The sequence below is a fragment of the Microtus pennsylvanicus genome, chromosome 4 (genome assembly GCF_037038515.1).
Source record: "Microtus pennsylvanicus isolate mMicPen1 chromosome 4, mMicPen1.hap1, whole genome shotgun sequence".
NCBI classification, from domain to species: Eukaryota; Metazoa; Chordata; class Mammalia; order Rodentia; family Cricetidae; genus Microtus; species Microtus pennsylvanicus.
Window position 1 is genome coordinate 134,100,403 of NC_134582.1, and position 16,500 is coordinate 134,116,902.

General features: G+C 37.1%; 1 protein-coding gene across 2 annotated transcripts in view; it reads left to right on the forward strand.

Annotated features, from left to right (window-relative positions):
* Positions 1 to 16,500, forward strand: part of Plxdc2 (plexin domain containing 2) — a 404,732-nt gene that overhangs the window by 145,666 nt on the left and 242,566 nt on the right. For both annotated transcript variants that reach the window (XM_075970560.1, XM_075970558.1), the window contains one exon: positions 13,259 to 13,470. In XM_075970560.1, the coding sequence (XP_075826675.1) occupies positions 13,259 to 13,470 (212 nt within the window). The remainder of the gene's footprint in view (positions 1 to 13,258; positions 13,471 to 16,500) is intronic.

The following is a 16,500-nucleotide window of genomic DNA, read 5'->3' on the forward strand; positions in this document are numbered from 1 at the left end:
TCTGGAGTGCTGTGCACCCATCTGTACATGACAACTAAGGTAAAATTTAAATATAGACATCCATCGTCAGACTGCTTCTCTGCATTTTTTTTGGATTTTTCGAGCTAGAGTTTCTCAGTAGCTTTTTGGTTCCTGTCCTGGAACTACCTCTTGTAGACCAGGTTGGCCTTGAACTCACAGAGATCCGCCTGCCTCTGCCTTCCCAGTGCTGGGACTAAAGGCGTGTGCCACCTCCACCCGGCTTGCTTCTCTGCATTTTGTCTGGTTATTTATTTCCATTTATTTTATGTTACTGATCAGAGAACATAGATAGAAGAGTTGAGAATCTTCAATTCATTTTCTATCCTATTTTTGCACTTTCTGTCTTAAAAATTTAGATTCTTTTATGAGATAGTTGTACATGCTCTTTATGTCGCCTGTGGTTAATGCATTTAGTGCTCTTATGCTTGGTTTTAAGCCATACTCATTATTTTCATAACTGTAATCCTTGTGTTTGTCTACCATGGGAGCTGAGTATTTCTTAGAATTTTAGGGGGTTCATTGGGCTTACTGATATCTAAAAAGTACTGAATGCAAAATTACCTGCTATATTTATCTTCCTGAAAATATGAGTACATTCCAATATTCTATAAGAATTTGAGTTCTCTCTAAGATTTACCAATAATTTCCTACTGTATTTTTCACTAGCATTAATTCTTTTTATCCATTTCTATATTATAAAATTTGCTCTAAAAATCAAACAATAACCTACTGCTGCTTACTTTTTGTGAATATTGGCTCAAGGTAAATATATAGGATTATGTCTGGAGTATCAGAAATAAAAGTTAACCTCAAAGATATTAGGATCAATGCATTTCCAACCATAAAATATGATAAGCAGAAAGTGTAATATATGATGTTATCTCTAATATTTTGTACTCTGGCAGGCATTAGCATATTTCTGGAATATTTCTGGAGGTTCTACTGTCTTGATTCTTTTTTATTTCCTTAAAGTGATTTTGTTGATTGTGGTTTATTTACACTGTTAGTAAAATCATGTTATCATCCTAAACATAGGCAATCATGCAATTTAATTAGGAGTTCTCATTCTGGAAAGCAATGGCGAGATCTAGGCATTCTTAGCATTTTAGGCATTCTAAAAACTTTATTTTAAAACTGCCTCTTGGGTGACTGTTTGTTCAAATGAAAATATGAGTATTTTTCTTTTCACAAACAGTGGGGAACTCAAGAAACTCAGTAACATAATCTGAAGTATTAAGAGTATGGTAGAGCTTGTAAAGTCCAAAAATCCCTAACTACCTCTCTGCAGAACATCACGCTTCTGATCCTCAATGTGCCCTTAATTTTTTATGGGCTTTTTACCAGTCTTAGGAATGGGACAAATTGAAAGATGATTTGTTTTTAAATAAAAATTACAGTTTATATAAAGAAACTTTCTTTTCATATTAAATGTTTTATCTCTATATTATCTTGAGTTAATAAATGTGATCCAGTAATTGCATTACTTTGATTCAAGTTATCTTAAATATTTAAAAACTGCTTCATGTATTGAATGCAGTTTTATGTAAAATATTTCCAATTTATATGTAAAATCAGTATATGAGTTTAACTTACATAATTACATACTGCTTACTGTAACTCCTAAATCATTCTGGGTCCTTCATTTCACAGTTGTCTTTGTCATTCAGAAGCACACATTTTTCCTTTGATTTCTTTTTTCATAAAGCTTCTTTGTAAAGTTATTTGGAAAAAAAATCAAAGCTAAGTGCCTTTGTCCATTGCTTTATGGTTCTAAGGCTGTGTGAAGATTTATTTCATTAAATATATGAATCAAATGTGAGAAGTAGAATAACTTGGGGAAAATTGCTTTCTCTTGCTGCACTAATCTCTCTGAACCTTTCAAAGGACTTTAAAATTATACCACTATAATTCTGATCGTTTAGTTAATGGAACTCATCTATAAAAAAGAGGTGAGAAAAGTATAGAAAATTGCACAAAATTTGCAGGGCAGGTTCTAATTTTCTTGAGAAATGATTTAACTTATCCAAGTAGTCAAGGCTAAGAATTTAAAGTAAAGATATAAATTGTCTAAATAACAAGGTGATGGTGCTATAAGGGATACTAGCCTGGGGCCACCTCAACTGTGCCATCATCTGACAAAAAAGCTGGGCGGAAGCATGGCCTTAGCTCTGATAACCTGCTGTGAACTTCTGAAAATGCTAAACATTATAATGTGTTTTGTTTTGCTCTATTTTCTAAATTATCATCTGTACCCTTAAACCATTAAATGGAAAATTCCAAAATTAAGTTAGCTGTATTTCAAATTGTTTCCTGTTCTGTTCTGTATTAAAAAGTCTCACATCAACCACTTCCATCATGGCCAAAATAGAAATCAATTTTTGTTATTGTTCAGGATATCTATGCAGTATTCATTACTTGTCCATTAGTCCCTGAGTGGCCCCTACATCTTGGCTATCAGCTAATAGTAAGCCCTTATTAAATTTTATAATGGTACCAGACCACTAGAATAATGATGCTGACAGTTTAGATACATCTAAGAGAAGCTGAAAAGTTCTAGACTTTATAAGAAAAGAAAGGTTATAGTTAATATTCAATCTAAGAACTTCAAAAGTTAGGGTTATGGTGTTTGATAAACAGTGTTAAAGACAGAAAAGGCAGTTGATCTTAAGTTCTATAATGTTGATGAATTCACACAATTCTTTGAGATCTTAATGTGTATTCCCCGTGGTCATGCAGGGAGTACCCCATAATTTAGTTCTCCAATAGCATAAAATATTGCTTTACTTTTAGAAAGGTATGAGTAAAGTTATTCATGTTTGATATAGATTCATGTAATCAAATTTTAGAAAAATATCATCAGGTTTAACTCTAAGAACATATGTTCTACCTCCTTAAACTATCTTTAAATGGCCACTCAAGTTGACAAACTTTTTTAAAACCATGTAGTTGTAAACTTCGAGGTACAGTGTTTTCAAAGTCAATGCCAATGATCAACTTTGTGGTGATAAAACTAAGTTTTATTGACCACTGTTCAAATCCACTCTATCCATCAGGGTATTTAGCCTGTAGAAATTTGGGATGAAACTTGTATGATTTACCTGATTTAATCAGATGCAGAGAAAGGCATGTGTTTGATAACATCTGTAGTCAATGTCTGAGAAACCCTGAGCTCCACTTTGGGTCATTATGGAGTCTAACTTGACCCACGGAGTATGATATGATAACAACTTGGGATGAGATTGAGTTGATCAGACAGCTGGCAGACCGAATTTATTACAAGTCCCTCTGTGTCTTGGGACCAGGACATTTAGACATCATTTCTGAGTCTGAGTACCATTGTATCAATAGATCCCATCTGGCTTATACTGGTTCAGAAGTTTACATTTTCCCAGGAGGTATTCTTGTCCATGACTGATCCTTGTTTATAGAATCTTTTGTTTCCTTCACTGGCAGCCATTCCTTTCATGCCTGGGATTTGGTTCTAGTGCCTGGGCTTCATTTGAAAATCAGTCAGTCATAGCACAGGAAACACGCAGGTTTATGCCTAATGATCAACAGAAAGGTATTGTAACGCATGGTTTTCATTTTTTTAATGTGCTATGAAGCCACTGAATGTTATATGCATGCATATGTACAAACATACATACCTTTCATGAATAAAATTGAAAGCATAAAAACAAATATATGGCCCTCAAAAATTAGATATCTCCGAATTTAATAAAACATGTTAACAAGATATTTAGGTAATAATAGTGTAATCGGCTTTTATAGTGGGGAGGAATGAAAGAGGCTGTAAGAGCACACCCTCTCATACCACTGATGACTGAGTTCACTGACCAAAAATGACTTTGTTATTCTGAGGATTATGATGAATGTGTCCTGGAAAAACACAAAGGTCTTGTGGAAACATGGCATCTTTTATTTAATTAGGTAATCTTTACCTGCCTATAGATTATGTATAGATTGTAACCAATGTTGAGCTGAGCCTATTTCCCCAGTCCTATTAATGCATTTGAAAAACTAGCAAATACTCTGAGTGAATAAGTATATTATGGCTATATGATGAGAAACTGTCTTCAATGTAAAGTCAATGCTGAAATTTATTAATCTGAATGAGGAGTCAACATTATTAGCTAGGTACTAAGAAATCCTCAATCAGAAGATTATCTTTCAAGTTCTTCCTATACATTAAACCTCTATTATGCCTACTATCGATTGCATACACTATTTCTGCCTTGCATTTAAACTAGAAGTGAATCATCTTCCTGTATTAACATAGCAGGCAAGATAGAAGACTCTCTTCCCCATCTACATATGAAGGGCTGTTTGCCTTGTTTGGTTGATTTCAATAGCATTTGTTTCCAATATTATGTTTTCGCTTTTAGATTATTTTATGGTGTTCTATAACTAAGCTGTGATAAAGATTAATATCTTGACCCTAAGAAAGATTATTCAAAGGCAGGTTAGATATTAACTAAGACAGAGACTCTAGACTCATCTCCGGTGATTTCCCCAGTACAACACATCATCAATGTGTTCATATGGAAAATGGAATGTCAGTACATTACTATTATTTTTTATTTTACTGCTTTTTATCGATCTCTACATTTTTCTCTGCTCCCTTCTCTTCCTCTTCCCCCCCCCCTTCAACCCTCTCCCAAAGTCCCCATGCTCCTAATTTACTCAGGAGATCTTATCTTTTTCTACTTCTCATGTAGATTAGATCTATATAAGTCTCTCTTAGGGTCCTCATTGTTGTCTAGGTTCTTTGGGATTGTGATTTGTAGGCTGTTTTTTTTTTTTTTGCTTTATGTTTAAAAGCCACTTATGAGTGAGTACATGTGATAATTATCTTTCACTCAAAATGATGTTTTCTAGCTCCATCCATTTTTTTTTGCAAAGTTCAAGATGTCACTATTTTTTCTCCTGTGTAGTACTTCATTGTGTAAATGTACCACATTTTCCTTATCTATTATATTACTAATTATAAGTTTTTGGGAGCAATGGCAAAACTTCTTAGTTTATAATCATGAGTGTAGATTTACTCTATCTTTTACACTTCAATAAAGTATTGTAAAGTTGTGAGGTTTTGTTTGTTTGTTTTTTTGACAAGTTCTTGTAGCCTAGGCTAGCTTGAAATTCACCATGTCGTTCAAGTCACCTACAAACTTGCAATCCTCTTACGTTACCCTCCCAAGGGTTGGGATTACAATGTGGACCACCTCACCCATACATAAAATTGATTTCAATTTTACTATACAAGGATTATTACCCATAGCATAATTTGTCTTCTGTACCTATGAAATTAGCATATCTATTAATCATTTTATTTCCCAGTAAAATAAAATATCCAAATTACTCAGTGTATAGTTTTGATGAGTTTCATGACAATTACATATTTCTAATCCAATTCACTTTTTAAAAGTGGTCTTCAGTTACCACGTTTCTTCATTCAAAAGGTATCCAACAATGGGCTTCAGTAAGAGAAAGGAGGAGGTAGAACATAGACAATGGGCTCCTAAACACGGGTTTTTAGGGCCCTCATTCGCTCCTATCTCAGACTGAACTCAGTACATGGCTCATTCCTCTACTTACTTTCCACCTCTACCTTAAACCTGATCTCTTTGTTTGTGCTTCACTGTTTCTGAATCTCAAGAGGTCCTGAGAACCTTCCTCAATGACGTGTTATGTTTACTATGTCTCTTACCAAAGAGGTCCGATGTGTAGACATTGGGTTGTGAAACTTCCATAACTTCAAAATAACCAGGCTTTGTCTCAAGCTCATATCATTTAGACGAGAAACTTTTACAGATTATTTTTGCCATCATTTATTCTTCTTCTCTTCTGCCCTTTCTCTGATGCTGCACAAACATAGATATAAGTCTAAAGAATCTGGGCAAAGTGAAACACATAAATTTCAGCCAGGTGAGAAAAAACCAGAGCAAAAATATATTTATGGATTTGTTGTTTATAAGCATAAATGGTTAGTATATGCCAGTGTCCATGCTTGCTCTTACAACACAGTCACAAAACATACACATACACATGTGTATGCTTACACACACCCAAAACACACCCTATATAAATTGGAGTCACTATTCTGACACCATCTATGTCATGTGTTCCTGAGACTCTGCCAGGTTTGGAAATTGAGATAAAATATTTATCCATATTCAGTTCATTTCTTCTTACAATCGAAAGATACAAAGCAAAATCAGCCAAAGGAAAAAGACACAGGATAGTGTTTGGGAAAATTAGGGTTAGCAAGTGCTGCTTCTTTTCTCTACCAACACATTGTGAAGGTGTTTAAGATATTCTGTACCAAGAGAGGCCATTCATAATTCTTCCCTGAGTTAGTTGCTTTTCCACCTGAATGACAAAAACACAGAGAAAGACATAATAAAGGGAGAAGCATTTATGTTGACTCATGGCTTTAAAGGTTGAATAGTCTATGGCTGTATGGCTCCAATGTTTCTGACCCTTCAGGGATTCAAAAGAAGAAGAGAGTATAGTGGAGCAAAGCAGTTCACCTTATGCTGCCTAGAATCAGAAAGAGGAGAAAGGAGGAAGAAAAAAATGTTTGAAAGGAAGGGAAGAATGAAGAAGGGTGGGAAGGAGAGTGAGAGTACAAGAGCAACGTGAGAGGGGAGATGAAGAGGGTACCACACATTCACAGGCAAGTTATGTCCTCCAGGGTACATTCATAGTGACTTATTTCATCCATTTAGATTATATCCCCTATTATTTCTACCACTTCTTAATACTCAATTTAACTATGACTCCATTGATATCTAATTCACCATTGAGGACAGCGTCTCCTGAAGTTGTCACCCCTGAACATTGCTGATGTTTTTGACTAAGTCTTTAATACAATAGCATCTAGAAATGATGTATAGACAAATTATGACAATAAAAATGCTTAAGATTCTTTTAAAATGGCTCCTGTAACTACTATTTGTCTAGCATATACCCAAATCTGGTATGTCCAACAGGAAGGCGGGTGTTGAGTATAAAGAATTTACCTAAGTCATTTAGGCACATTAATATACTCTTTCAGGGACTGAAAGTTATCAGAGGACAGCCAAGTGCCTAGAATGTTCAAGATCTTTTCTGGAGAGAGCAAGTGTCAGGCTGGCTGTACTAACATCTTCCTATACAACGCCATTCTTAAGTAGAGGTATAATAGGAGTATTTAAGGACTCACCTTTGAAGAGTGACTATATTACAGAATAAAATTCAGTCCATATATAAGAGCCATTTTTGAGCTGAAAATTTTGGGAGACATACAAGATTTTCTGAAGGTTTGGGGCTGGATTTAACAGTCATTAATGGAAGGTGTGTATGTTGGCAAAGAGGCCACTGAAAACTTCTCTATAGTGTGAACAGAACACATTGTTATTGAGAGGATTGAAAGAGAAATACCTGGAACAAGAGGCTTGTATTTTCCACTTGGGTAGATAGTAAGGAGCCATCAGCACATCCAGAGGCAGAATGTCTTTCCTGAGGAGTTCAAATAAAATATGACTGATAGATTCCATTCAAAACTCTTAATCCAACTAGATAAAACATGCTGTGAACTTTATCTTCTGTAGCTACCTTGCTGAATAACATAAAACCTCCAAATTAGCTGCAGCAGTGAGTTCATTATTGACATAACCAAGGATATAATTATTTTAATACAATTTTCCTATTCAGTTCTAAAATAAATCGAGAATCAAAGTAACATGACAGTCTGCCTTAGCCAAATATTTTTATTCTTTCTCAGGTGATTCCAGCCAGTAAATATTCTTCCTGGAAAAAAAGTCTGAGTCTTTCTTCAGAGTATTCACAGTGATGGCTTGGTCCACTTGTAAAGTAGAGAACTGAATTGCAGAGATGGCCAAGTCAGTCAGTAATGAGTGGGACACCTGATTTCAGTCCCCAGCACCTGCATAAGAAGCGTGCATGCAGTGTCTCACATCTGTAATCCCAGTATCATGATGTTGTGGCCAGGAGGATCTCTAGGGCTTGCTGGCCAATCGGTGCAGCCTATTGAATCTTCCTTGAAAATAAGTCGAAGAGCAATTGATAAATATACTTTCAGCCTCTGGCCTCTACTCACACACCCCCACACAAGCACACACAACTTCCCACCATCATACATACACACAAGCATGTGTATAACTTCACATACATAAAATCCAGAATACAGAACATGTTAATAGATGCAGTTGTGATGAATTCTAATTTCATGCAATTCATGTCTGTGCATACAATTACTTTCTGGTGGTTTGTATATATGTTTTATGAGTATTATTTATGTAAAGTAGTCAGGAAAGGGATTAAGATGCTGTCAATACACCACTGTCAGTTACTTGTAAGACACTGAAATAAAGTCATTAGGATGTGACATAAAATAGATGTATCCATTCCAGTTCCACGTTTTTCCCTGTTGCTTTATTTACTTCCTGGTATAAGAGAGTTTCATTGAATACTTGTTTTATTGGGAAAAAATGCACACAACAGATGCAACTTAGGGAAGAAAGAAAAGTGTATCTTCCTTTGTGTTTCCAGGGATGCAGTCCACCATGACAGGGGAGCTTATGATGGCAGGAGATGGTTGGTCACATTGTACCCACTGTGGAGAAACAGAGGGTGATGAATTCTGGTATTCAGTTTGCTTTCCTCTTTTTAATCAGTCTGAGACCCCAGCCCATAGGGTGGTCCTACCCACATTAATGGAGTCTTCCAGACTTATCAATTAAATCTAGGTAATTCCTTAGAAGCATTCTAAAAGATTTGTTTCCTAAGTGATGGCAAGTACCATCAATTTGGCAATAAAGATAAACCATCCCAAAGGCATAGAAGGAACTATAAAGATTATATAGAACACTATGAGGATGCTTTGGGATTATTTTGGTCTTTTCAGGTCAACTAGTCATTGTGAGGTGTTTTGATGTTGTCTTATTGGAAATATAATGCAATACCTTAGCTAATAATAACACTATCTCTACTACTTCAATCTATTCAACTATCTAAAGATGTACCAATATCCATTTCTTTATTGGATGTAACAGTTTAGAAAAATGTGTTTATAAACCTTTCTCCCCTTACATCCAAATGGAAGTTTTTAAACAGAATTAATGTTTCCATGAACTGAGTAATTACAGTAGCAAGGAATGTTGGAGAATTCTCTTTTAAGGTTTTCCGTGGGGATTTAAGTAGCATGTAGTAGACCAAGCACAGACAGTCTGCCAAGCACAGTGTTGAGAGGTCTGTCCCATTGTGCATGCTTTCAATGAAGCTGGGAAGGAAAATATTGTGTCCCATAGTTCTCTCTGCCTTGTCTCCTGATGACTTGTTTGGTTGTCAATTTAAAGAATAATTTAAGATATTTGTATGCATTTTGAAAGCCCATGAAATTCAGATAAGTTATTTTAATATAGATCACCCAACTGTAACTTTTCCAATTTTCCTTCCTTCATTTCTATAAAACATCCATTTTGATTTATGTTATTTTCTCGAAAATACATTCTGAAACAGGATCAGTATCTAAGCCCATGTCACACTTCCATCTTGAGTCATCTACTAGCTAAATTATGGACCTAGAGTGATATATTTTATATGCATGGTTGAGTGTGCCTGCTTATTTATAATATTGTCAGAGAAAATAGGATTCAGTATAAAATGGCAACCCAATAGGTGTTTGTAAACCCAGACCCCATACTCACAATGTTTCCCAATTAGGAAACTTCTCAGGCCTTCCTGAGGGTCTGTTTACTTCTTGTAAATGCAATTAGAGTGAGCAAAGAATTGACCAGTTTGTAGAAATGGAGCAAGTGTTTACCAGCACAATGCTGTGTGACTGTAGATCAATCACCGCGTTTGTATGATGGAGCCTCTGCATGCTGAAGCAAACGGTGACATATCACATTGAACCCAACTAATACACACAATGAATAAATCATCTATTTTAAAGTATGAATAGCAGATTATTTTTATTCAGAAAATATTACCAAATAATGACAAAAAAATGAAGCCAAGACTGTCAAGAGTCCTGACTTTGGAAGTCATGTGGTCGAATAAGAATGTTTTTCCAGAGAACCTGTCTGCTCTTTCTACTGCCCTCAAATCCTGCAAAGGAGTGAATTTGAGTACTAAACAAATGCTTAACATATTAGTAAGTTTTTAGATTAAATGAGAAATATGGACATTATCTTTTCTAGGTCTGAAGCTCCTTTGAGTTGATTTTTTAGAGTAAAATGACTGAAGGGAATGATGAAGGGGGTTTGAGAGGGGTTGAGAAATAAAATCAGTAAAAGATCCTTTGGACGGATAGTCATTCTGCCTGCTTTGTTATGACTGGATTCTGGATCTCAGAACAAGACTAGTGGTCCTAAAACAGGTCATGGGAGAGTTGTTTTATGCTGATATACCTTAATGTCAGAGAAGTGGACCCAACCTGTTTAACTAAGAAGCCGAGCTTAATGACAGGCAACTGTATTCCCAGACACTAGGGAAGCTGAGGAAGTAGAGTGGCAGAATCCCAGATCAGACTCTACATCTTGGCTAACCTTTATCATTGAAAATAAAAATGAAAAGAAAGAAGGGTAAGAAGGAAAGGGATGAAGGGAAGGAAAAGGGAGGGAAGGGGCCAGGACAGACTTGACACAGCTTACCACTGTCATAACTCACCATAACCCACCACCCTACCTGGGAGACAGATTCACTTCTCTGAGATTAACCTAAACTTTGTGCCAGAAGGTCTGTGGTTGTTAGGAAATTTTATTGCTTAGCTTTGTTGTAAGCTGCCTCGTATATCTACAGTAATGAGGTTGGATATACAATTGAGGCAAACAAATTGCTTCGTGTAATTTTGCCTAGAACCAAAGTTCTTAGAGCCAGACACATCCTTAAGAAAAGATGTTTGCCTTTCCAGATAAGCTATGTCCAATGTGACTTAAAATACAGGGTAACAAAAACCTAGAGAATTTTATAAATTACCGTGAACCCATAAACAGCAAAGATATAAGAAAACATTTCAGCCCTGGTATCTTACTTATTTCTGCCTGGGCCTATAACTCCTATGCCAATGAGAATGTCTGTAGTGTGTTCCTTCACTCCCTCAGTCAGTGAGGACTGAAGTATTGTCAAATGTTAGGCAGAGGCAGAGTGTTGCAAGCAGTTATTTTCCACAGTGTACTTGACAGCCCTAATTAGTTGTTCTTCTTCAACACTCAGTGCATGCAGAGTCAGTCACTGGGGGATGCTGTGCAGCCATTTACAAAGCATACGGCTCTCTTTTGGTGTGCAGTTCACTGATAAGAGCACAGTCCTTCCTCTTTCTGGCTCCAATATTTCTTCTGGTAGAAATTTGGTGAATTTGGTACCCATGGTTTTTCATAGGGCTCAATGGACATGTTATTATTGTATGGAGTCTTAAGACTCCATCCATCAATACATCAAACATTATTTAGTTAGTTAGTTAGTTAGTTTTTCTTTTTTTGTAAGTTTTTTCTTTTTAAAAATTTATTATTTATTATGTATGCAGTATTCTGCCTATATTCTTCCTGCAGACCAGAAGAAGGCACCAGGTCTCAGTACAGATGGTTGTGAGCTACTGTGTAGTTGCTGGGAATTGAACTCAGGCCCTCTGGAAGAGCAGTCAGTGCTCTTAACTTCCGAGCCATCTTCCCAGCTCCCAACATATCAGACTTTAAAATATCTTTTAGGTCTTAGTGAAACTAAACTGCCCTATCTTGTTTGGAAGGATTACCACAAACTTTATGAGTTGAAACCAAGGTATGCCTAGCCATTGTGGTTGCTGAAAAATGGTGGTGGTGGTGGCCCATAGGTTCTGAAGTTATGAGTTGCCGATTCTGCATTAAGCTCAATAACAGCCTTCCACAAAACGTTCTTGTATTGAGAGGAACATCACATCCATGATTAGATCAGTGTTCTCTTGGCCCTTTGTGAAGCCATATCAGCCCAGTTATAAAGGGTGCCGATTCCTATCTTTTGATAATGCTTGAGCAGAAGGCTGTTCCTCTTGCTTGGAAACTGAATTTTCAACCCTTGCTTTATTCTATCCCCTACTGACCTACTGAAATGAAAGATTAGGAGTCATGATTAAATCTAATTTTCCCTCATGTCGTAACAGGAGGAGCTGGGTCAGCAAGGCCAGTCCTTGCAGATGGCTTTAAAATACCTTTGTGATTTGATCTCCTTGCTGTCCCATCCATTTCTGTAAGTGCCTGTCAATGCCCTCCTTTACCACCCTGACAAGTTCCCAAGGTGAGGACAGTGCAAATGAACAAGCATGTTTGTGATGCCTCTGAGAGGGTTGCTTATCAAATGAGGCAAGCAATGATCCAAGTCTGGCTTCTAAACTACAAGATAGGTTAACACATTTACAGGAAAAAAACTCCACTATGTTTAACCCATTCAAGCACATCATTGCGCCTTTGCAGCCTGGTATAGCTTATGGGAAATCAGCATAAGCTCACACATTCATCATGCCATTTCTCTTCAAATAAGCTAAAGCTGTCTGTTTTTCATTCTTTAGGATTCTAACTTGCTTTCTCAGAACAGTTTTTTTCTCTCTCTGTGTGTGTGTGTTTCTGTGTGTACATGAGGAGGAAAGATATATGCATTTGTGTAGAGGAGTATGTTTGAGAGCCCCTTAGAGATCACCACAGGAATCATTGGTTCATTTTATCGTATACCCTGAAGTCGCACAATACCCAGCATATCAGTTATGCTTATACCAATTGGAATCAAATAACTGGGCAAACAAACCAATAACAACAATAAAAAATAACAAAAAAAGGAAGATTGGCTTGTTTGAGTCCTGGTTCAGAGATTCCCCATGCCTTTGAATATAGCATCATGTTGATGGGGGCATGTGTGCTAAGAGGCTGTTCATCCCATAATAGTCAGGAAGCGGAAAGCAAGAAGGGAACTGGGGATAAAGTGCAACCTTCAAAGACACACCCCAAGTCACATCCTTCCTCTCGTAAGACTGCTCTAGTGCCGACTGTCTGTGGACCAAGCATCCTATATATGAATCTGGGGATACATTTCATGTTTAAACTGTAACACTCAGATTTCCACACTGGGTCTAATATGGCAAGTACTTTGGCTTCATTATGATAAGTTCATTTCTGATTCTAATGACCAACAGAAGTATATTTTCCACTCTAATAGGTATTATGTATATGAGTCACACCTAAAGGTAACATGCCTGTTTCTATTTCAGATTGGAAGTATGATGTTTCAAAGGCCTTTCCTCAAAGAGACGATGGGGTGGATGTGGACTCACAAGCATACAGCCACAGATGGAAAAGAAACTCGGACCCTTTTAAGGCAGTAGACACAAACAGAGCCAGCATGGGCCAAGACTCGCCAGAGCCCAGAGGCTTCACTGACCTGCTACTGGACGATGGCCAGGACAACAACACCCAGATCGAGGTAAGTAAATGTTCTGGATAATCAATTTTAATTAATTGTTCATTATTTCTTTGTAAGACACCTAAACTCAGCCAGGCGGTGGTGGTTCCCGCCTTTAAGCCCAGCACTTGGGAGGCAGAGACAGGCTGATCTCTGTGAGTTTGAGGCCATCCTGGTCTACAGGAACTAGTTCCAGGACAGGCTCCAATGCAACACAAGGAAACCCTGTCTCAAAACAAACAAACAAACACACAAAAAAGATGCCTAAACTCTACTGTACATATCCTGTCTCATCTTCTTACTGTATATCTTTTTCCTAAAAAGTTTTTAAAGAAATTTTAAAGAAAAGTTTAATTGGCTGATAAATATACTGGCTAAGTCGTCAGTCTATTTATTCATGAGATAGACAAACATGGGCTGGAGGCAGTAGTGACAGCAATCGAAGAATACAGCCCTGTCTCGAAGGGAATCCACTGTCTGGAAGGTCAAACCACCGTGACCAGATCATGTCTATACTAAGTGACATCTATGAAAAAGAACACTTCAGTGGGGCTTGCAGTAGGGTATGCTGAATTCTTCTGGGATAACAAATCAGAATGCTAACAAAGCGGCTTTGCCCAGGAATGGCTTTTTAGACAAGGTTTGGTAAATTAAGAAGTCACTTGATTTATAAGCTATAAGTGAGAAGTGAGACAAGTATTTCTGCTAGAAGGAACCACGTCTACAGGGGATGAGTGTTGGAACTGCATAGCAAAGTAGATTCTTGAGGGGTTAACTCTTCATCTTTGCCTATGACTAGAGAGTTTCATGGGCTATAGGACTTTCATTGCCAAAAATGGTACATTTTTTGAAAAACTGAGATGAGTACTCAGTGAGTGGAGGCTGATGGCAGAGAGACCATTGGATGATTACAAAGAGCATCTTAAATGAATAGTTGAATATTTTGCAGTTCCATGGTTGATGCTTTATTGAAGGCAGGGGCAAAAAAAGTAAAGAAACTCTCAGCTCTATATCTGTTTCTGACCATGCATGCTAGTTTGGCTGAGGTCAAGGCAAGGTTTTTCCTTTTTGGACTGGTTGTTCTAGGGGTTGGGATGAGAATTTGGCTGGAATATGTGATCCAGTCATTGTCTGCTTACATATTTTTTTTCAATTTTATATTTTAGGTGCTATTTTCTCCAAGATGTTAGGGTTATAATTTCTGAACTGAGCAGTGTCCTAGTATACTCATTACTTAGGAGATATCTTGGTTTCATGAAGCAGATGCTACACAATTTAGCAAGTAGACTGAGGAATCATTTTGTTGCCGCAAAGTCAGAGAAACTCTTTAAAATACAGATTGTCAGAGGTATATGTGTGAGAGGCTCAAACATGGCCAAATGGTTTCTCTGTGGCCATAGCAGGTATCTTTTCCCCTGGCCGTCCTCACAGACCTTCTAACACCAGGCAGTAGTATATCCACACAGCAATAAATAAAGCTAAGAAGGCCTGGGAATCGGATAGGTGCAGTTTTAGGACCAAAAGTGACTAAGAAATCATTTGTGGGGTAGGCAAGTGTCTGAAACTTCAATATATGGAGAGATCACTTTAGTATCAGGTTATATGCCCATTCTGATTTCTCTGTAGTAGGCTGGACCTAATCATCTGCATTTCAGACAAGTTCATAAGTGGTTCAGCTAAGGTCAGGACATAGGCCTTCAAGTTGGAAAATAAAGCTAGCTGTTAGTGTTAAAGATATAAGAGCTCTGGACGGTGCTGTGTTCCATTGCTTACCAACAAGGAGTTCTTCTGGGGATAATGGTAAAATCCTGAGATAATGTTAAAAGTGGCAGAGACAGCCAGCAGCAGTTATATCCCCATGTGAGCTCAGACTCCATGGCTGAGCAAAACATAGTGCATAGTGGTCAGGAAGTATATGATATGTTCGTGTAGGAGTGGAGATCAACAGGTCTTCTGCCATAGCACATTCCCAGATGTGTCTCCATCTTATCACAAACTGTCCTTGTCATTATGTAAATATTACTATCTTAGCTAAGGTTTCTGCTCCTATGATAAAGCACCACAACATAGAATAAATTGAGGGAGAAATGCTTAATTTTACCCTGCACTTCCAGATAAAAATCTATCACTGAGGGAAGTCAGTGCAGGGAGGCATGGAGGGAAGGAACCTGCAAGTAGGAACTACAACCTACTGACCAGGCTTATTTCCTAGGGCCTGCTCAACCTGTTCTCCTGTACAACCTAGGGCCAATTAATCACTTGCTCAAGGTTGACACTGTTGGGCCCTCCCACATCAATCATTAATCAAGAAAATTCCCGATAGACTTGTGTACTGGTAAATCTGGTGGTAGCATTTTCTCAGTAAAGGGTTCTTATTCCCAAATGATTCTAGCTTCTGTCAAATTAACCAAAGATTAACGAGCACTGTTACTTATTAATAATTTATGCACATGGTTATCATTTGGACTGTTATATATTTTACTTTCTACAACTAGATAATTTCTTTGATATAAAAGGAGTTACTTACAAAAGCTTAAGCTGAAAATTGAGATGATTTCTTTGATGATGATTTTTATGGGAAAAAAGGGCTATTTTTGTCATTTTAAAATTTTTATCTTTTTTTTATTTTTTATTTTTATTTATTTATTTATTTTTTTTTGTTTTTCGAGACAGGGTTTCTCTGTAGCTTTGGTGCCAATCCCAGAACTAGCTCTTGTAGACCAGGCTGGCCTCGAACTCCCAGAGATCCGCCTGCCTCTGCCTCCCGAGTGCTGGGATTAAAGGCGTGCGCCACCACCGCCCGGCAAAATTTTTATCTTTTTTTTAAATTGGCATACAAAGTAATAAATTTTGTTTCAGTATTTGCACACATGGTGTTTAAAAACTCTGTAAACAAAGACTGCTTGTTCATTTCCAAGTCCCCCAGACCCAAATAATAACACAGAAACTATATTAATTATAACTCTATTTGATCAATGACTCAGGCATTTTTTAAATAAAGTATTTTGTTAATTCTTAGAGAATTTTTATAAATATACTATCTTATTTATT